Source organism: Chionomys nivalis, chromosome 6 (assembly GCF_950005125.1).
Source record: "Chionomys nivalis chromosome 6, mChiNiv1.1, whole genome shotgun sequence".
Taxonomy (NCBI): Eukaryota; Metazoa; Chordata; class Mammalia; order Rodentia; family Cricetidae; genus Chionomys; species Chionomys nivalis.
The window spans coordinates 58,232,587-58,255,755 of record NC_080091.1 but is presented as its reverse complement, the minus strand read 5'-3'; the positions used below and the strand labels follow the sequence as shown (position 1 = coordinate 58,255,755).

General features: G+C 38.0%; 1 protein-coding gene across 2 annotated transcripts in view; it reads right to left on the bottom strand.

Annotated features, from left to right (window-relative positions):
* Nucleotides 1–239: 239 nt before the first annotated feature.
* Stim2 (stromal interaction molecule 2) overlaps nt 240–23,169 on the bottom strand; it is a 123,136-nt gene continuing 100,206 nt past the window's right edge. Inside the window, exons 5-13 of one of the 2 annotated variants that reach the window (XM_057772536.1) lie at nt 22,845–22,960; nt 18,207–18,384; nt 17,378–17,555; nt 11,512–11,679; nt 11,248–11,271; nt 10,747–10,847; nt 10,269–10,507; nt 6,202–6,475; nt 240–1,902 (exon numbers count right to left, since the gene is read on the bottom strand). In XM_057772536.1, the coding sequence (XP_057628519.1) occupies nt 1,425–1,902; nt 6,202–6,475; nt 10,269–10,507; nt 10,747–10,847; nt 11,248–11,271; nt 11,512–11,679; nt 17,378–17,555; nt 18,207–18,384; nt 22,845–22,960 (1,756 nt within the window). In that variant the 3' untranslated portion in view covers nt 240–1,424. The remainder of the gene's footprint in view (nt 1,903–6,201; nt 6,476–10,268; nt 10,508–10,746; nt 10,848–11,247; nt 11,272–11,511; nt 11,680–17,377; nt 17,556–18,206; nt 18,385–22,844; nt 22,961–23,169) is intronic. The other variant, XM_057772537.1, reaches the window with a different exon arrangement.

The following is a 23,169-nucleotide window of genomic DNA, read 5'->3' as shown; positions in this document are numbered from 1 at the left end:
TCCCATATATACAGCACTGAGTTAGGTATTATATTAGTCACCGCCAAAAACATTCTAGTTAACACGTATCAGATTTCACCCAAGCACACATCCTCATTGCATTTCCAGAGAATTCTGAGTGAGGTTCTAAGAGCTGAGAAAGAGGAAACTGAAGACGTTCGCGTGCGGTTGCTCGATGCGACACCGCTCTCAGGCTAGTCTTATCATCTGGCCAATTTCACACTTCACAAACTAATACAACGCAATCTAAATGCACCATAAATATATATTTGTTAATCTTGATATTAGAACATTTAAACATTTCAAACTACATAAAAACATGACAAACAATATAAAACAAAGAAATTTGTTGACAACTTAATTCCAAAACATCACTATTATACTACAATTAAGCAACAGGACAGCTTACATAGCTCTTCAAAAAACAGTGTTTTTACTGGAGTGTTATCAACAAAAATCAGCACAATCCCACATAATAATGTCTCCAATTTATTATCGTTTCCACAGTACAAATTTTTCAAACCATAAATCCTTTGCATTTATTCAAAGTCTGTAAACAAGTGCCTGACTCCCCACCCCCACCTCAGTTTAAGCATGTGAATGTTTTAAGTCCTTCAATCAAGTTTTAACTCTTCCACTTGTATAAGGAATTAAGAGCCTTCTCTCTTTACATTATTTATATTTTATCATACAGCCTGCAGTGCAGTAAATCACAGTGAAAGCCCTGGGGAAAACAAAACAACATGATCTTTACAGCAGGACTTGAAACTTTATAATAATAAATGCATTTGAAGAAGCGTCCCATAATAAAAGTGTGGGTTTTCATTTCCAGAAAGCAAGTCAATTAGAAACTCTAGTTTCTACTTAAAAACCCATTTTGATCTAAAAGTGAAAACAGTCCCCTATCCACAGTCATTTTATAAACTCTATACAGTTTTACTTGCAGAGATTTTTTTTTTTTTCCAGTCTGGAAAACAGTAGTGCAATTAGTTTTACTTCTTTTAAGTTATTTAGTCCATGATGGAAATAGCTCTGTGGAAAGATAAGAAGATATTCTGGTAAACAAGAAATTTTTGCAAGCCCATGCTGGCTTACAGTCCATTAAAGCTTGTAAGTCCATAGCGGCTTTCAACAGAATGTTGTGTATACATCACTAACATCAATGCAGAAATAAATAGGTGGAAATAACTGTAAACTGTCTCCTCTTGATGACTCTTCGGTAATGTCTGACTTGATGAATTGATGGTGTAGTTTGTTAAATCAGCAGACAGTAGACAGTTGCCCTTACGGACATTTCCACAATGGTATCAACTCTGGAAAGCCCCAGTGGAGTTACATTCCTAAAATTAAAATAAAAACGGAGTGGAGGGTGGGAGATAGAGTTCACAGATGCCACTTGAATGGAATTCCATCAAGTCATTGAGTCACTTAGACTTCTTCTTGAAAAGGCTTTTGATTTTTGATGGCTTTTTGCTTTTCTCGCCATTGTGACAAAGGTCATGTGGGATGCTGCTGATTCTGGAAACATTCGAGACTTCCTGAACTGGCTTGCTGTCATTGCCAGCTGAGGAACATGATGTGTGTCGAGGTTTAGGCACCGGGATGCCACTAGAAAGTTGGTTCATGCTACAAGATTTCTCCAAGATGCCATTGTACACTTTGCTGGCAGGACTGAAGATCATGCTCTTGGTTTCTGTCAGACCCACACACTCAGGGGAGCCCCGGGAGACATCTGCTGTTACTGGCGAAACTCCCCTGGAGGAATCCTCCAGGGAAAGCTCATCTCTTGATACCTTTCGAGAAGACAATGTTTGGTATATCTCAAGGCTTGAAGGGGGAGACTGTTTCCTCCCAATGGAGGAGTTTAAGGAGTCACACTCTGAAGCTGTGTCCTGTACTTCCCTGAAGAAGACAAAGGGAGAACGCTTAGATCAAGATGTTCATAAGAGTAACAGTGAACATTCTAGTCAAATCAACTTCCATTCACTATTTATCCAATTACTAAAGGAGATATGCTATAATTATATGTAGAGATAAAATTGAAAATTTTTCTTGTACTATAGCGTATTATTTCCATGTGCATATGTGTGTGTGACAAAGAGAGAAACAGAGAGAGAGAGAGGAGACAGACAAACACACACAGAGACATATATATGTATTTGTGTAGATATCTGCATGTGTGCATGTGTGGACTACAGACCAACATGGAGTATCTTCCTTGACTGCCATCATGTTATTTTTTGAGACAAGATCTCTCACCAAATCTGGAACTCATTAATTCAGGTGGGCTGACTGGTGAATACACTAGAGATCTGCTTGCTCCCATCTCTATCCTGCTGGAGTTAGACAAGCAAGCGTGGCATGTACCTCACATTTACACAGGTTACAGGGACCCAAACTCGGCTTCTGATGCTGATTAGCAGACACTGCATGCATTGACTGATCCTCTCCCTAGCCCCAAACTTGTTTAGTTTTGAGATAAATTATAACAATCAAACAATATAATTTAATTAAGTTATGCTTTCTAACATGTGAATTTTGAGTTTTCCTAAGCCCTTCTGACTTTTGCTTTCCTTCAATACTCTTTTTCCTTCTGAATCATAGAACTGCCAGTATATGTTTGAAAGATGGAGTTTTAATCACTATTTTAGTGTTTAGTTATGAACTTGAGGAAATATAACTTTCTGAGGAAGTAAAATAGGAACACAGCACTAAAATAAAAGCTCTCCCAAGTTTCGTGGAGACAATCTGCTAAGGTACACTGGAACGGATAGAAGATAAAAGGCAAACATATGATGCTATTTTTCAAGAAGGGATATTGAGTAAGTTTTTACAGAATAATCTGTGAATGTTTTCCCACTTTGTCTACAGTAGAAAAGAAGATAAATAAAACAGAACACTGAAGTTCTTAAGAGTCACCGTCAAGACTACTAGCCTCCTCTGAAATATCACAAAGCCATGTCCTTCTCAGAACCACCACCTAAGTGACTCCATGACCTCCTCGTTAGCTTCTCTGCTTCTATTCCGGTGTCTCCCTTTCAGCAACTTTTCTACACAGCCACTGAAGTAACCCTAAAAGCTCAGTCACCACATTACTCATTTGCTTATGACTTTCCACTGTGCTCCCTCAGATAGAATCCAAAGGCCCTGCACATCTATCGAGCCCTTGGCTATCTCTCCAACCATTCTCCCTCCCTCTGTTCCAGAACACCCTTCCTGTTCCTTCAACACACCAATCTGCAGACTTCCTCAGGACTCTGCACTGTTTCCTCTGCTCGAATATAATCCTCCCATTGCTCTGACTGGCTTCTTCCTATCCTTTAGATAACTACTACCCACCCAGAGAGGCCTTCCCTAACCATCCTATATAAAATTATAAAATGACATTTCCTTTGTTTATCATCTATCATGGCCTAGTAGCAAAAATGGTATTTTCTACTAACTTCAAAAGAAAAAACCCTATTAAGTCTAGGAGATCTTATTAATAATTGTATTCTCTGCATTGTAATTCATGGCAACCCAACAGTGAGATCACTAAACATGTACTGAATGAAGAATGAATGAAATCCTGAAGAAGAGGAACTATTTCTAATTGGTTTCTGCATGCACTTAGTAGAACTCCATTAAAGAGTTCTTTAAGAACAAAAGGAAAAGTCAAGGTAAAATTGAGGAAACAAAATCAGAAAAAAAAAATAGGGCTAAAGACAGAACAGCAAAGTAAAACCTCACAGGATAATGTGGAGCTAGCCTAGGGTCATCTTACTTGCCTTGGGAGCTCAAGGTATCAAGTATACAAGACACAGCAAGAACTAAACTCATATTTATAGAATTAAACAATCTCTTACAGTGACTGGTCTATGACTATTACCATTTTCATATTTATACTTGCTTACTTCTGACAATTATTCAATTGTCAGAATTATTTAAATTATTTTAGATATACATTAGATTGCTGAACTTACATATTTTTTATTTTACTCATACTATATATGTAAAGGGTATATTGTATGTATGTACATTTATTTATTTTATATATACTATATCCATGGCTCAAATGTGGAGGTCAGAGAACAGCTTACAGGACTTGGTTTTTTATCCCCAGTGTGGATCCTGGGAAGTGAATCAAGGCAACCAGGCTAGGCAGCAAGTGCCTTTACCTACTGAACTATCTTGCTAACCTTAAAGATTTTCTTCATACAAGCTTCGCTAAGAAACATTATCTCCTAGCCTCATAAAGGTATAATGTGAAAAGAACCACAATCTCAGGAGACGTGGCTCCTCCTCCTCCCCTAGTCCTGTTGTTTTCAGTTGTCAACTTCACGCAGATCATGTATTTTCTCTAGGTCTCAATTTTCTTATATGCTAAAGTAAGAGACTTTAATTTATCTTTAATGTTCTATCTACTTCTACCATTCTAATTCAAAAATGAACACTGATCAAATATATTGCTTCTTCCATATAACTGATCAGATCTGCACCCGGGTACTGCACAAATTAAACATAATGTATTTTTAAATGCATATTCTTTGTAGCACATGTTTCCTTTGAAATTGAACTTAACCTATATACCATTTACATGAATTTTTAAAATAATTTTCCCTGTGGTAACATGTAAGCAAACACATGTATGTTTTATGAGAAGATATATGTTTAAAAAGAAAAAGAAGACAACCGTGGGTGAGGGCTAGCTGAGTATGCATGTATATACTGTGTAGAAGGCTGGCTTCACAGCAGACAGCAGTCATGAATAAAGCAGCCCAGGTGTTCTGAGGTCAGATTCCTCTCATACTTACAAGGCAGCTGTGAAGTTTTGACATGGCATGTGAAACAAGAGCCTAACATTCCCATGATGGAAAGGTTCTGTGGGGCAGGACAGCTCCCCACCACTTTCCAAAAGCCACGGAAAAATGACGTGAGAGTGAAGTCACACTGTTTGTGACTGTGCTCATACTAAAAAGACACATAAAATGCTAATTGTAACAGGCTCCTCAGAGAAAGGAGCACTGAATTCTCTCCTGGAAACTTCAAACCCTAATTATTTCCTTAGGAACAAGCCTCAGAGATTACCTACTAATTAAAAAATAACTTTTACTAGGCAGCGGAATGAGGATGAGTGACAAGTGATCTGACGGTAATATCACCATGTGATAGCTAGGAACCACCCTGACCACCATGATCAGTGCTGACACGTGGCAAAATCAGCAGTTTTCCTGTCACAGGCAGTACTAGTACTGCTTGAGAAGAGGAATACAGATTAGAAGTGAGCTCCCCACAGTAACAGACCTCATGGCGTTCTGGTGCCCTCGAGACAGAATGGAATGCATGCAGCTATACTCACTGTGGCAGAGAAATTAGGTAATGAATTTAATTTACTTTTATCATTCTCTCCATTAAGCTCTCAACATCTTCTTGAGGACTGAGATTACGACACTGCCTACATTCTAGTAAGCAACAAATTATTTTGAAATTTCAATCATATTAATGTCTCTTTATATGCAGGTATACTCAAGTCCAAGATGACATATTTTACATACATATTTTCACTTGACAAGTCTATGGTTGGAGATCCGAGTCAACTGCATTTGTTAGCATCAATGCAGTTACACCTCAAAAAGCTCTGACAGCCCAGTGACAAGAGAGCTCTCCACTGGGTTCTGGAATTTCACAGGTCACCCAGGGGTCCAAAGATGAAACACATACTAAGGCCCCAGAGTCACTAATATTCATAAAGATTATTATTCAGGCAAGCTGCTCAGCAAAGGCAGGAAATAAATACACAAGGCAAGTGTCTGCTACCAGCATTAAATATTAGGTCACCCAATAAGGACAGGTGGGTGGTCTTTAGAAACTGAAAGCAACCAGATCCTGTGCTTAGAACAACACAGAAACAAGACCTTAGCAAGATACCCACAAACAACTGAATTCTGCCACAAACACATGAGACTCAAAGGGCACTCCAGATTCCACATGAGAAAGAACTTAAGCCAGCCAGCACCTTGACTTTAGCCTCTGATAGCCTGAGCAGGAAACCAGTCAGCCTGGACTTGCACTTCAGATGTACAGAACTTGGGTGTCCATAAATAGGTGTCATGTGAAGCCACTGAGTCTGTGACAGCTTGCGTAACACAGAATACAGTGCAGCACTGCTGCCACTACCATACCCGCTTAGCCCCATCCTCTGCGGTTATTAATAGCCAATACCATTGTTTTTCAGCAGTGAAGTAGATGGCCTCCTCCTCCTCTTCGTTCCGATAAAGAGCAGGGCAACTTGACACGGACAGGATGTCTGGATCTGGGGAAGGTAATGAGTGCTGGGGATGCTGGGGATGGTGAGGATGCCGAGGGTGGGATACCAGCGGAGCATGGGGAGGAAGCTGAGCTCGCTGGGACTGTGGGGAGGATGGCACAACGCTGCGACGAGAGCGGCATAAACTACTGCTTCGGGCTAAAGACCCAGTAGGTTTAGGCACGGTCCCTGAAAAACATAAGCAAATGGAAACACTCATAACCACCAATGTCCCTTGTCCCTTAACTGCCTTCTTACAAATATGTACACAAGAACTAATACAGTAAAATATCAGATTTAATGTTTATTCATGTAACTATATAACAACTGCCATTCTCTTACACCTATGAAAAAATTAAACAACAAAAAACAAAATGAATGCAAATATAATAAAAATGATAACAGGTAAAACTAAAATAAAATGCACATTAATGTAGTCTTACTGTAAAAATCTAATATGAGTAAAAACAAAGACTCAAAAAACTTAATTCAAAATAACATTTAAATTTAAAATCAACATAGCCTCTTTATAAGGAATGATAAACTATTTGTGAACACTATACTGAAGTAGAAGGAAAAAATAGTATAAAGTATCAATGGATAGTCTTTGACATATCACATGTTTGACCTTTAAGAAGGTTTAAATAAAGATTGTACAGACAGTCTCTCAGCTGAAACCAAAGCTTGCTTCCTAAACACAGATCCTCAAGGACTAAGTCTCTGTCTTAGATCTCCTGTGTTTACCACAAGCTAGACCCTTGCATGTGGAGCAAACAGATTCATTCCGTTTCTTTTCCTATGATAAAGCTGCCCAAGAGCACCTTTGTGCACATGACATTCCTCAGTGACAGCACCGGGACAGAGGTGCTGGCTGGCAGACTTTATGCCTGCACCCTGTATAAAATGGGTTCTTTCTGAAGTTCATGCTATCAGACTGCACGCCAAAGCTTTCTTCCCTGTCAGTCATTCTTGCTCTAGCCAAACCACCCACTCACCATCAACGTGAATCATTTCACTTCTAAGACTCATCTGACCCTTGACCAATCAAGAGTTTTGACCTCTTCTTTGCCTTCCTGTATATTCTGATATCTTGACTTGCCAATCATATTATGATAAGCCACAGAACAAGAAATGAAACAATTCTCCTAGTATCAGAAATTATATATTATCTAAACAGAAACTCTTACAATTTGATTGAGGACAAACTTCTCACCAACAACCTCAAAGCACAATGGAGAAAATAAGGAATCAAACTGTTATTTAGTTAAACTATTATTTCCCAGGAAAAGTTCAGACACTTTCTGCCAAAGACAGAATTTCTCACTTCTAATTTGCTTAACAAAATATTAATCAATACTATGCTTTCAAGAAAGAGGAAAAAGGAGGAAAGAAAAGTAAAAAAATAATGATAAACAGAGACGTATATTTAAATTAAGGCCAAAAAGATAACAAAAGTGAAGATTTTGAGTGACAGTTTGCACTTCAGAGGGCACCAGAGAGCAGTAATATGCAAATGACGAGTCACTGAAGTTCAAGTTATGGGGCACCCTAGTTGTTCAGAGGGAGAGAGAAGGGAGAGGGGAGAGGAGAAGAGTGTAAAAACAAAGCACAATTAAGAGTCCTGGGATAAAATAGATCAAAAGGCAGGTTAAAATCTGCATTAAATATCCCCAAAATATAAAGGAAATAATGCCACACAATTCCCAAATTTACTTCTAAAGGAGGAGGAGTAATTCTATTCTCTATTCTTCTACTCACAATAAATGTATCAATTAACATTTTCTGGATTTTCCTCAGAATTACAAAGATTCATGTATTAGAATCTTTTACTTTGCTCTTTTCATACAACAAGCATACTTCCTGAAATAATAATTTCAAACACAACACATAATACAGACCACCAAAGAGGTATCTAAACGAAGCACCTTCATTCTACCTTAGAGGCCATTCTTATGGCATCTGATAAACACAGCCTTTGTTTTTACAAGGTCCAGAGCTTTTAACAAAGCAAAATGGAGTACCACTGTGTGGCCACTAGGTGGAGGCACAGCTCTCTAAACTAAACCTATGAGCAATCAGATTAATTTCTAAAACTTTCTGTTAAATTTCAAACCAGCTCTTGTACGTTTTCATATTTATAATTATAAATGTTCACGTATAATATCACATTATTTAAAACATATACAAATTATTCACACTTAGTATAAGTATTTTCTTTTAATGAAACAAAAAGTTTTGCCACATCAAAACTCCCAAGTGTTTCTAAAACAGGCAATAACAACAACAACAAAAATTATAATAATAGTGGATCATCCTCAAGTACAATATTATTCATAAAAATTACATATTTTAAAGAAAAGCTATTTTTAATAGGTTTAGTATTAAATGCATATATTTATTTATGAATCAGTGTTATATAAGGGCATATATACATACAAATAAACAAATAAAAAGAATAAACTAATTCAAATCACAAGTCAGACGCAGCTGCAGCTATCAGCACCTCGCAGTCCAACTGTTCCTCTCGCCCGCTCTGCTCTAAAGATGACTACTGCTTCCTCACTTCACTGCACCATAAACAGAATTAAAGGCAGAGAAATGACAGAAGCATGGTCACTGGCTGAGAGTTAGCTGGCAAATCAAAGTTTGGTTTGGTAGAAAGTGTTTTACTCAATCAGAACTATTCCAGCAGTTTCAGGAAAGCTGTAACAGTTAAATAGAAAAAGTCAAAACTAAACTTACGTAGACACGATGACTCGATTGCTCTCAAAACGTAAAATTTTAAGTTTTCAGTTAAGCAAGAACCAAACTAATACACTTCTCCATTTTTCAAAACTTTGTTCTAGGCCGGGCGGTGGTGGCGCACGCCTTTAATCCCAGCACTTGGGAGGCAGAGGCAGGCGGATCTCTGTGAGTTCGAGACCAGCCTGGTCTACAAGAGCTAGTTCCAGGACAGGCTCCAAAGCCACAGAGAAACCCTGTCTCGAAAAACCAAAAAAAAGAAAAAAGAAAAAGAAAAAGAAAAAAGAAAAAAATTAAAAACATCTGTAACTCTGCAGAAAAGTCAAAAGTTAAAGCATTCAAATTTTATCTTACCAAAATGTTTTTTCATAAAGTAAAACTCAAAAACATAACATACAACTAAGCAGTCTAATACACACAAAAGCTTCCTTTGGAAAGAGAGCTACATTCTAGCAAAGAAACATGCTTGCACACATATATAATCCTAATACTCAGAGGGGTAAGGCTGGAGGCCACCCTGAGTCATCTTACAACAACTAGAAAATGTCTTACTTATTTATATGTATATACAATGTCTTATATAAACGTATATACATATCACACCTAAGTTTTATAAACAAGCACAGTTTTTGTTAAAGGCAAATAAATTCAGTACTTCATGATATAAACAGAGCAGGGTAACACTACTAATAAAAGAACACATTGAAAAGCAAAACAAAAATACTTACAAAAAAGTCTTGGGAATGGAACAAATCATAAGCTGACCAAAGAGTCAAGAGCTGACTATAGCAGAGTTAGCACTCAAACCCAGGCTTCCAAAACCTTGCCTTACTCTTTCTTTCTACTGTAGTTTTCTATCCAAGTTCAGCATTTCATTTACATAACCACTGGCAGTCATTGTTGTATCCATTCCTTTTTATGGAATTCTCCTATTTCAATTTAATGATTAGTAATGGTTTAAAAGCAAAATCCTACAATGAGTTCTATATGACAACTGCTGAAATATAAATATGTGCTAAATATGCAAATTAATCAACTATTCAAGCTTCTTGATAAGGTGTATTTCTAAAATAGAATACATACCACATATATAACGAATACATATGAGAATATGTAGTACTCTCAAAGAATAAAATAAATATTAAAAAAAAATAAAAAAGAGTACATTTCCCTATAGACTTCAAAGCACATCATTCCTTAAAAAAAGCATGTTAGGAACTTCTTTGCTGAACTCACATACCTGGAAACTGTGACACTATTGGGGGTGTGTCTTCATCTAAGTCATCCACTCCTCCAGCAATAGGGTAGGGTGGAATGGAGACTCTAGGCATCACCACCCAGCTGTGGTCAGAGTACAGAGAGGAGGTAAGACTGGGGAGCCCAGAGTTGTGAGCTATCTGAAAGCCACAGATCTTCTCAATCTGCTGCCAACGAAAAAGCCGTTCTCGCAAACACGTTGTCAGCTCAGAGAGTGCTTTCCTGAAAGGTCAATAGATAAATTACTTACTGCACTGAAGTCTTGAATATGACATTGAAATAAAGGCAATGACAGGAAGAGACCCGTGGAAATTGGCTGATCTCAAGAAAAAATTATCCAGTTTCAGAATTAGTCTAAGTTATGCCACTGTGTCTGCTTCTCTAATTAAAGATACATTATCTACATAGTACACAGCTCAGCACTGCAGACGGACAGACAGACTGGTAGAGAGCATTCTCACTTGGCTTCCAGAATCTTGTGGTCTACTTCATCCAGGGAGGAACTATGTGCAACGTGCAGGGTCCCAAAGACTGTGCTTCTCTTCTTTTTAATTTTTTCTGCCTGAAAACCCAAAAGGTTAAAAATGAAGCTAGGTTTCGGAAAATCACTATTTACATACTAATAAAGTTGATTTTGGTTTTGACTGTATTAATAATCATAAAACCAGTAGATAGTTATTAGCCAAGATACAGACATTTTCAAAATAAGAAAACAGATGAGCAAGAAAGCATGCTTTCCTAAGTCAAGGACATTTAAAGCTTTGTTCTAGAGTACTGTTTCTCTTATTTCTATAGCTGAGAAAAAATAGAATCTTCTATTAGAACTAATAAAAAACATTAACCAAACCCTATTGCAATGAAGGTTAGTGAGAACTATGCACTTTTCCAGAATTCAGATTAAGGCTTACTCTTATTCCACACAATTTAATAACAGCAAACACGAGTGTCTAGGAACTACTAACCTGCATCAGATAGGAGGCAGCAACCTGGAGGAGAAAAGTTCTGTATAAAACGTTTACAATAGTGACAGCAACGACAATTTCTCAAGGACACTAAGGTAATTTTGCAAGCTATACATGCACTTCTCTAGAGAGAATAATTTTACTTTAAATTATATAATTACAAGAATTGATTTACATGGCAAACTCTAATTTTAAAAAATGAACCTTCAAGAAGGCTTCTACTGAAGTTTTAGTATTCCAACTAATCATGAAATCAGATAATACCTCATCCTTAGCAATGGCTAGCTGCATCTCAGCATTCTGTCTCTTAATATTGTAGTACTGTACTTCAACTTCATGTGTTAGCTGAAGCCATTTCTGAAGAGCATCGGGAACAGACCAGCTGCTTCTCATCTCAAACTCCTTTTCAGCCTTTTTTAGAGCCATGCGGACCTGGAAGGACAAAGGGAAAAAAAAGCCACAAAGGAAGAAAAGACTGAAATAAATGTTGATACCAAAACAAAAAGAAAAACCAATTCAATTATGGATTTTACAAAAACCTTTTAAAGTCACTGAATCTAAATGTACTTTTTATATCAAAACTATAACTGGCTTTAACGGCATTCTAAATTTACTAAGCAAAGCTAAAAAGTCACAGGTTAGATAAGGGTACAAGTCCACACACATATAAAAAGTTGAAATATTTAGCTTTTGTATTTTATAGCTGTCAAGTTAAGAGAAATAAGGCACAGAGGAAAAAAAATCTAGGGATTATACAAATTACTGATCACACTTTCCTCACAACGCATTTTTGTTGTTGTTGTTACCTAGGATAGGAAGCAATGCCTGGAACCCAGTGGACTTCCTACTTCTCATTTCCTGATACTGTCTGTTATCTCTCGCGCTTCTCCTACTGTGGTTTGCTCCACCCTTTCTATCTCCACCATTGTCCCCAGACAGCAAGCAGACGTTGACATGAATAGACTGAAAACGTCAAGAATATACTTGATTTTCCCTGTGAGAAATTATGTATTGCCTACCCTGTAAGTATGAAGTATTTCGCCCACATGCCATTTAAGGGGGCCAGCCAATTAAACAACAATGACAATAAAAATAATAAGATGTCTGAGGTATTAAGTATAATAAAAGCTAAGGAAAAAGTATCTAAAGAAAAGTCCCACTAACAAAGTGACACAGAAGGAAGAGAATCTGTTCTTAGAACTTACTTGTAAATCTAGACAGTGTACAAACTAGAAGATGTGAGGTGACCTACGGTGGGACTGGTGTGTGCAACTCAAAGCTGTCCCACAAAGCCATGGGTGCACTGTGGAGACAGGGCTTCTGGTACCCGACCCATAGCTGCAGGGCAAATGCTCTCACAAGCTACCTCAGGTAACTGAAGCTCCATCCCTAAACTAAAGTGCAGAGGAATGTTTGATCTGAACAAACCCAACTTATTTAAATAAACTTTTCTGTTTGCCAGAATAAACTAAGAAGAGGACTACACAAACTTTTGATAAAGAAAGAGAACAGCTGTTCAGCAGTGTGGAAAAAATATTTTAAAACTCCAAAATTAAAAAGAAAACACAACAGGACACAAGTCTATAAATAAAAAAAATTAAAATTAAAAACTGAAAGAGTTGTAACATAGGACTTTAAAAAAAAGGCTTTTTCAGTAGGAGCAACTTCTAAGGCAACACTCGCCTGGCGTGATTCATTGTGTAACATACATGGGACAATGTGAACTTAGTAAGAAGGTCGGCTAAGCTGTGTGGCGTCCCTGCTAATCTCTCAGGAAGAAAGAACTCAAGGCCAGGCCCTGCAACACGTGATCCTGCAAAACACCATAAGTAGACTGCAGCAAGCCTTTCCTCTCACAAGACTTTGAAACTAAAAATCCAGTGTAATTTAAATGTTCAGGATATTAAACACAGAATTTTTCCTCATGGTATTCTTTATGATACTATAGATTTCTCATAAGTTTATTTCTCTTATTTTAGCTCCATGATTTTGTACCGAAACTATGTATTTTGGGCATAAATTGAGGCTGAGCAATGCTCAAATTAACTGTTAATGTCTCAGTGAAATTTATGACCATCCAATATTAGCAACTGTTCAACAGCTATTATTCATAACTTTGTTATTTGATTGAAATCTTAACCCTCATTGTTAGCCATGAGGATGGTCAAAGTCAAATTAGCTAACAGCGTTTACAAATGAATCACATATCTGAAAACTATGTAATTCTGGCACATTAGAAAATAAAGAGCAGTAAGTAGAAACATGTCAGAAAATAAACAGCCCACACACTTCAAACCTGCTTATAGACCTGATTTGATTGTATAAGTCTATGAAGCTTTGGCAAGATTCACACTTCTGAGGTTCACTCACTGTCTAAGACTTAGCCTGATAACATGAGATTTTTAGGAGCAAAAATAAACATGATGTGGAAACTATTTTAATCACATAAAATATAAAGTGGTAATATTAGTTAATCAAAAGTCTTCATTTAGAAAAATAATACCATATGATCACTTTTGAAATTATCTTCATTAGGAAAAAATATGTTTCAAACTATATGGGATTGTAGGGTAACGTATATACATACGTTAATTTCCCACTTTAATTACCTCAGTAAATGAAGCACTGAACAGCAGTATAGGAAAATACAGATTTGGAATAGGACACACAAAATCTTGCCTTTGCTGAATGACAGCTGTGTGACATAAGGCAGCAGTTACTTAACCTCCCTAATATTACCTTCTCTATGCAGCACAACACAAGGGTTAATGCTCAGATAGCATTAACTGCTAAAAGTTAAAGCCACTGATAACCAAGAGCTTCTATACACTGAATACTCATAAGGTGGTATTTCTTATCAATAAAATCGTGTTGGGCAGAGTTCTTCCTCAAAGACCTACTGCTTTCCTTGAAGGCATCTTTGACTCAGGATGACATGAGGATTATGTTTATACAAGCACAACTGGTACATCAAATTGCAGTGCCCTTAGGGTCTATAAAAGCATGCAAAGCTCCCTGTACCCAAACCAGAGATAAAATGAGAGGCAGTCACTTATCAAACACTATTATTAAGGCAGTTAATGTTCATTTAGGGAAGAAGAGACATTTTCTTTAGTGGCCACTGCTAAGTCCATGCTTCTGTAAATACTCCCCCATCATGGACTCTATAAAGGAGTGGAATAAAACTCATGGGATCATCGAAATAAATAAGTGAAAAGACATGAAAGCAGAAGGACTAGATGGGAAGAAGGGATCAGCAGGAGAGGAACAGAAGTGGGTAACTGGGGAGGAATGTGACAAAGGGGAAATAGACAAGATGACCTGAGAAAATTGGGAGCATGGGGGGGGGGGGCAGAAGGGAAGGGGGAGCGGAAAAGGGGAGTGGGGAGGAGAACATGAGAGAACTGGATGATCAAGATGGGGAAAGGATAAAGAGGGGAAGCAAGGAAAGAGATATCTTCATTGAGGGAGCCATTATGGGGTTAGCATAAAACGTCGCACTAGGGAAATTCCCAGGAATCCACAAGGATGACCCCAGCTAAGACCCTAAGCAATAGTGAAGAAGGTTGCCTGAACTGGCCTTCCCCTGTAATCAGATTGATGACTACCTTAACTGTCATCATAGAACCTTCATCCAGCAACTGATGGAAGCAGATGCAGAGATTCATAGCTAAGCACTGGGCTGAGCTTCCGGAGACCAGTCCAAGACAGGGAGGAGGCATAATACAAGCAAAGGGGTCAAGACCATGATGGTGACACCCACAGAAACAGCTGACCTGAGTTAGTAGGAGCTCACTAACTCTGGACTGACAGCAGGGGAACCTGCATAGGACCAAACTAGGCTCTCTAAATGTGGGTGACAGATGTGTGGTTGGGGCAGTCTTTGCAGCTACTGGCAGTGGGACCAGGATTTATCCCTAGTGCTTGAACGGGCTTTTTGGAGCCCATTCTTTTTGGAGGGATACCTTGCTCAGCCTAAATATAGAGGGGAGGGGCTTGGGCCTGCCTCAAAAGGATGTGTCAGATTTTGTTGACTTCCCATGGGAAGCCTTCCTTACCCTCTCTGAGGAGTGGATGGGGGATGGGTAGGTGGAAGAAGAGGAAGCAGGAGGAGGGGAGAAAGTGGGACTGGGATAGGTATATAAAATGAGAAAAAGATTGTTTTTAAAAAATAAATTGATTTAAAATAAAAAATATGTTATATCTGTATGAGAATGCCATAATGAAACATACTGTTGAGAGTAATTAATATAAGCTAATAAAAAGAAAAATTATTATTATTTGTTTTTTTGGATTAGTTATTTCTTATAGGCAAAGTTAGATAATCAGCTAATAAGTTTTCAGTCATCCTAGAACAAGCCGAAAGTCAGATATCTTGGTGGGATCAGGCCAGGAGTTCTCAAAAGAAACTGAAGGGCATACCCAGTTCTTGGACACACTATAATTTTGTCTAGGCCTTTACTGTTAACTTCTTGACTCTTTCCTATATCCTGTACAGAAAAGATTTGTCAGGAAGCTGGACATAACTACAAAGTATGCCTAGGAGTTAATTTTAGCAGTTTTAAAGTATATTTTAATAAATTTTATTATATAAAAACTTACAAATAAATAAAAACATCATATACCAAAATTAACCAGACCCAAACTTAATGAACTTAAGTCAAAGAGAATTAAAATGTTTTTTCAAGAGAGAAGTATAATCAATGGCAGAAAAAAAGTCAGAGTTCAGTCAAATTCTCCAAGAGAAGAAAACAGTTATGTTCAATGTACACTTACTTAGCCATAGATTGATTAAGACTTATCATATGATTCTGATCTTTTACTTGGACAATTGAATTGAGAGAAAGCAGCACACATGGTATGCAAAGTGAGAGGTAGAATACTTAGGTTCTTGTCCCTGCTTTGTAATTGAATAATTCTAAACAAGTCTCCCAATCCTCATTTTGTTTCTTAGTTTTTCAATCAATAAATGGCCAAGTCAGAAAAATGATATGGCATTATAGACATAGAGGTTAGCAGAATGTGTTCTGAAGGTGAAAAAAGGGCCACAGAACAAGAAATACATGGTCTCTAGAATGGAAAAGGAAAAGAAACAGATCCTCCATACAGGCTCCACTAAAATAAGGCTACAGACATTGTAGAGTAATGATAAATCTACATTTCATTATGCCACCAAGCTTGTAGTAATTTATTTCTGAATGTCTTAGATAGGGTTTCTTTTGCTGTGAAGAGACACCATGATCATAGCAACTCTTATAAAGGAAAACATTTAATAGGGGCTGGCTTACAGTTTCAGAGGTTTAGTCCATTATCAACACAGCAGGACATGGTGGCATGCAGGCAGACATAAAGCTGGAGAAGGAGCTAACAATTCTACATCTTGACCCATAGGCAACAGGAAGTGAGCTGTCTCACTGTGCATAGCTTGAGCACAGGAGACCTCCAACTCCATTGCCACAGTGACACACTCTCTAACAAAGTCACACCTCCTAATAGTGCCACCCACTATAAGCTTATGGGGATCAATTACATTCAAACTACCACACTGCAGGAAGAGGAAACTGATATACATGCATGCCATGAGATTTTTCTACAACCCTGTCTTCGCCAAAGAACTGTGAAATGTCTGAAAGCCTACTCTATCCTATTTTGAGTACCTGAGTGGAGGAAGCAGACATCATAAAGGACACCTTGGTAGATAACTTTGAAAATTTTAGTAGATTGTGTTCTAAAGCCATCTAACAGGTTTCAAAGGAATGACTAATTGAAATCCTTAACATCTGCAGTCTTTGACTTTACAGAAGCCCAAAACTAGATGTCCTGTCTCTTACTAGGTGATATTAGAAACTCAGACTTACTATGGATATTAAATAAACACCTCAAGTAAACTCTAGGCAACAAACCTAACATGACCTTATATTGTATGGAAAAAGAAACATGCTGGCATCTTCACTTTTCAGTTACCATTTTGTTATTTTTAAAATATCAATTCACCAATGCTGAAAAAAATTATTAGCTGAGGAAGTATACAATGAAAATAAATGCAGATACAGAAGATGGGACAAAAGAAAAAGAAAACGTTGGCCCTGCACCTCGAGTAGCAATAGGAACCCTTTCTCAAGAACAGTACCTGCTCCAGCTCCTGCTCTGCATACTGGCGTCTGCTCAGCTCACACTCAGCGCCTTCCCTCAGCTCTCTCAGCCGACAGGCCTCCTCCTTGGCATAGTTGATTTCATCCATCATTTTTCGCTCTAAATTTTGCTTTTCTACAGCAACAGTTCTGTTTTCTTCCTGTGCCTTTTCAAGTCTTAGAGAACAATAAATTTTTAAAAAATTCCTCATGTAAGTACCCCAAATTTCACTTTTATGAAAAAAGAAACATTGCTTCAAAAAACATCATATTTTTAAAAATCAGAATTTTTAATAGCATTTCTATTGATCTTAAATTAGGGTATATATCAGGATATTTTCTGTTATTTTGGGCTCGAGGACAAGGATTGCAGAAAACAGTTTCTGCAAAGATAATGTCCAAAAACATAAACATTTAAATATATTTGAAAGTAAAATTCAACTACATTCTACCTATATCTGATTTACTCCTCTGATCTACACATTTATTCCCAAACTATAATTCTCTGAAAATACAAAATGCAATGAGCATTTAAACCTAATATGAATACTAATCTAAAATAAGTGATTATATATACACTCAGGTAACATTTTTATAAGACATATTTGTTTATGTGTATAACAAGAATTAAGACTGGTTTTAGTAATAAATTTAGTAATAAATTTTGGTTTTTTTGAGACAAGTTCTTATGTAGCACAAGCTGACCTTGAAGTCACTAGCTATACAGTCAAAGATGCTCCTGAGAGGATCATCTTAGCTCTACCTCCTAAGTGCTAGGATTCCCAGTGTAAGCCACCACACCCAGGCTGAGTGAGATGATTTAGTTACCTCTCTTGTAAGTCCATGAGACTTTGTTCTGCAGTTTGTAAACTCTCTAGGTCTTTCATCATTTTTGCAACATGTTCCTTTGATGTCTTATTTTGTGTGTAAGCAAACCAACACCCTCCAACACCAATTACTATGGAAATTGTGAGAATAAAATCCTTCATCCAGTTATGAGGTGGGCCTATGAAAACAAAAGCAGATAGTTAACTTTTGAGTGTAACATAATATAAATATACAGAAAAGCAGATATCCAAAGCAAACAAAACTAAATATCTCCTTTCTCCAGATACAAATTCTAGCTTTATGAAATCAAAACTCTCCTCCAAAAATCAGTATGCTTATTTTCCAACAATCAGTATACTAACTAGTATATGGGACCTGCAGAAAGGCAGTGAAAAATGCACATGGCCATATCAGGTCTCATTTTCTAATGCCATGTGGGGATAAGTCCCCACAGAGTAAAGAGAGCCCATGACTTGCTTCCATTTCCTTCAATCAGGCCAGGTCACTATCACTGAGACACAAATTGGATAACCAATCATTCACCAAAAGGCATTTTCCCAAGCATGCAGTTATACGATAAATTACACTCATCAGCGGTCCATTACATTGGGGGATATATTACCCACCAAGCAGACATGACAATATTTTGATAACCCACAGGGAAGTTGCTTGCACCTCAAGAGTAGAGGTCAGGAATATCCGAGCACCCATCAACTGGAAGAAAGCCTCTTCTCGCATACCCTCTACTAGTAACAAAGATTATCCACTACTTCACCATGTACACAGCTGAGAAGTCCTGGGTGTACATAGTTAGTAATGTGGGTCAAGTGGCCATTTGTTTGAAATACAGGGGTTAGGATAAGGAAAAGTGCAGGACCTTATTCCCTAGCCTACCAAGGTATAATGTCAACCCAGCACTGCAATATAAGGCAAAAGGCACCAGGGTTGTTTTGGGGAATATAAAGCATAAAGAAAAACCTCTTGTCAAATACCATTTTAACCTTGCCCTGACTGTCAATGCACACTACCTTTTAGGGACTAATTAGAACAGAGATAGAGGGCTGGAGAGATGGCTCAGAGCCTAAGAGCACTGGCAGCTCTTCCAGAGGTCCTGAGTTCAATTCCCAGCGACCACGTAGTGGCTCACAACCATCTGTAATGAGATCTGGTGCCTCTTCTAGCATGGAGCTGTACATGCAGGAGGAACATTGTATGCATAACAAATAAATAAATCTTAAGAGATAGATAGATACATGATTTCTAATAAAACATAATGTAGTGCTTCAATGTTCCAAAGAAATATAATTTACAGTGGTAAATTGCCTGTCCTGGCTAGTTTTATGTCATCTTGACACAAGTTAAGTCATCTGAAAGGAGGGAACCTCAATTAAGAAAATTCCTTCATAAGATCAGGCTATATACAAGTCTGTCTGGCATTTACTTAATTAACAATTGATTTGGGGTCATCCCTGGGCTGGTGATCCTGTGTTCCATAAGAAAGCAAGATGAGCAAGCCATGAAGAGCAAGCCAGGAGCAGCACTCCTCCATAGCCTGTTTGTCAGCTCATGGCTCCAGGTTCCTGCCCTGCTTGAGCTCCTGTCCTGACTTCCTTCAGTGCTGAACAGTGATATGGAAGCATAAGCTGAATAAACACTGTCTTCCCCAGTTGCTTTGGTCATAGTGTTTCTTCATGGCAATAGTAACACTTAGTGCTCCTGCCACAAGACATTCTGCATGCTTCCTATGGAAAAACCTAACAGAAACCTCAAGTTGCTAGCAAATCCACGGTGCATCCATGCCTGTCTCTATGCTAGAAAGTCTCGGTGCTTCATATTTCCAGAGCACACACCCTCACCTGCAATGCAAAACATGCACTGCAGGAAGCTACAGTCTCAAAAGGGATTGCTTGTAGTTCTGCTTCCAACTGGAAGGTTCAGCTCAGGTTTCATTTCAACCATAGCCCTATTCTGACTCTGTCTGAAATATAATCTCCAGGAATAACAATACGCAGACTGACCAGTCCCAAATTCCAAAGCACTACACACTGGAAAGGAGTTAAGTGAAAACTTCTTTAAAATGTATATTTTCATTTGACAATATGAATTACTGTATGAAATCTAGCTTGGGCGTTACACTATGGTACTTGCTCAGTCAAATGATAATTCCAGAACAAAAAAAAATTTAAAAGATAATACAACATTAATTTCTTAGCTGGTTTGCTTATTAAAGTGCACATTTAACAATATTTTTAAAAACAATTTGATAATACCATATTCTCTGAATTATGAAGCAGCCTGTTCCTATGTAGACAAAAATCTCTACCTTTAATTCCTGTTTTTACTAATCAGCTCCTGGGAAAAAGACAAAATTTCACACAAAACAATCATGTAGTGGATTTAGTCAAGGACTTAGGGCAAGGAGCAAAGTTCAGGGATCCCAGGCATTTTCAGCAGGGTTCTCTACTTCCTCTCTTGTAATGCCCACCAGCTCACAAAGGAATTCTGGCTGTTTTAACAACTGCTCACTTAGCTCCAGCCAAAACAGAATCATGATCAAAGTCAGGTGATCACTGAACCATTCCCTTTAGCCTTCAATATAAGAGCCCACTCAATCAGTATTAACAGGTACACTCCAGGATCCAGGGAGAAATAACATTAGTTTCCTAATCTGTATTCTGTAAAATGCTATACTCCCTGTATTAATTTTGTTATTCCTTTTAGGATTCTGAAACAATAAAACAGAATTCTTCTAAAATATATACTGTTCAAACACTTCCTCCAAACATTTTTAGAAAATTTTTATTAAATAAACATATTAAAATTCCCTTCTGGGAAAAAATTCCTGTCCAACTTAAAATTTTTAAATAAAAATATGACATAACAGTTTCCTACACGTTCCTTTTCAGATCAATCAAATAATAGTGTCCACTTGGTGTTCCTACTAGACTTGTGTTCCTTCTAAAGCTTCGAGGGATCTCTGCGTCTGGTCTATGTCTTCAAAGTTCTTTTCCTGGTGGCTACTGACACTGTTAGGACTTAGTACTGGTGTCATCAGAATAGTTAAACTGCCGTATTCTTAAGGGTGAACATCCAGCTGAATTAACTTCAACAGTCACAATACTCCAACATTTTTAATATAGAAATCTAAATTATCACCTAGCCAGTTTCACAGATTTTTCCATTAGTAACTACTTTTTTTATATTTTGTTATCATTTTATTTCAAATTAACAGGGTATAAAATTCCAACATTTTCTTCTCTTAGAGAAGTTGATAAAGTAAATAATGTTAAAATCAAGTTAGATATGCAATTGGTTCCTTAATGATTTCTTTCCATGTAAATATCTGGAGTGGGAGATCCAGAGCATTTACCAAATAATTAAATGCTAAGTTGAATGAATTATAAAATTAAAGAGAATACAATCTGATCCCAAAGCATCACAAATTTATTATACAAATGTCTTGAACATTCCGCTAAAGAGGAAAGCACAGTCAGAAGGCCCAGGGAGAGCACCAGGTGATACTGCTGCTCACAATCTAAGATCACACTTGAAGAACAAATACAGTCTACCCGTTACAGGCCTTCCATGAGCTCCCAAGGTCCAAATGAAGAGCAGAAGGAGGGAGAACATGAGCAAGGAAGTCGGGACCGCGAGGGGTGCGTCCACCCACTGAGACGGTGGGACTTGATCTAATGGGAGCTCATCAAGGCCAGCTGGACTGGGACTGATGGAGCATGTGATCAAACCGGACTCTCTGAACATGGCGGACAATGAGGGCCGATGAGAAGCCAAGGACAATGGCACTGGGTTTTGATCCTACTGCATGTGCTGGCTTTGTGGGAGCCTAGTCTGTTTGGATGCTCATCTTCCTAGACCTGGATGGTGGATGGGGAGAGGACCTTGAACTTCCCACAGGGCAGGGAACCCTGATTGCTCTTAGGACTGGAGAGGGAGGGGGAGGGGATGCTGGGGGAGGGGGAAGTAAATGGGAGGAGGTGGAAATTTTTAATAAATAAAATTAAAAAAAAAAGAGCCAAGAACTTCATATCCCAAGAAAAGATAGGCATGACCGTCTTTTGGTGTTTAGCAGTAAACACAAGTCCCCAAAGCAAGCTAATACTGAAATTAGCATTTGTATAAAAGATCCATCATCATTGTTAGCTCAGCTGTGATGTTTCCTAAAGGCCTTCTTCACACTGCTTTCTTGGAAAGAACATGTGTAACCACTGAGAAAAATTTAAAATTACTTTTACTTAGTAACTACTTTTGAAAATTCACGTTTTTATGGCAGAAAAGCTCATCCTATGAGCCATATTTCCTTCACAGTCAGCAAGTGGCTCTTCTTGTTGATCTGCGCTTCTCCATTCTGTTTTCTTTTTTGTTGTTGTTGTTGTTTTTTGTTGTTGTTGTTTTTGTTTTTTGAGACAGGGTTTCTCTGTGGTTTTGGATCCTGTCCTGGAACTAGCTCTTGTAGACCAGGCTGGTCTCGAGCTCACAGAGATCCGCCTGCCTCTGCCTCCCGAGTGCTGGGATTAAAGGCGTGCGCCACCACCGCCCGGCCTCCATTCTGTTTTCTTCATCAACACAGGGATGGGCAGACTACACTACTGGATCACACTGAATGAAAGAGATACTAACGTGTCAAAGGCCCGAACAAAACCACATCTAGTGCTTTGAGTTGAAGTTTCTGTCGGTGACTCCGGTCGCTGATTTTCAACTGGGAAATCATAAATGAAGTTTCATGAACTGCTATCCTGTACACAGAAAAAAGTTCATGTAATAAACAAAGTATTTCTAATATACAAATTTCAATACACAAGCAACAATATTTACTACTTCACATGCTGGTGATCACTGTTAAGAGTTCATCTGTATGAAGCACACCACTTCAGAAACCCTTTGACAAAACTTAGCTACTGGAAGCCTTCCTTGGGCTCATAATTGTGTTGCTATAATGATGAGC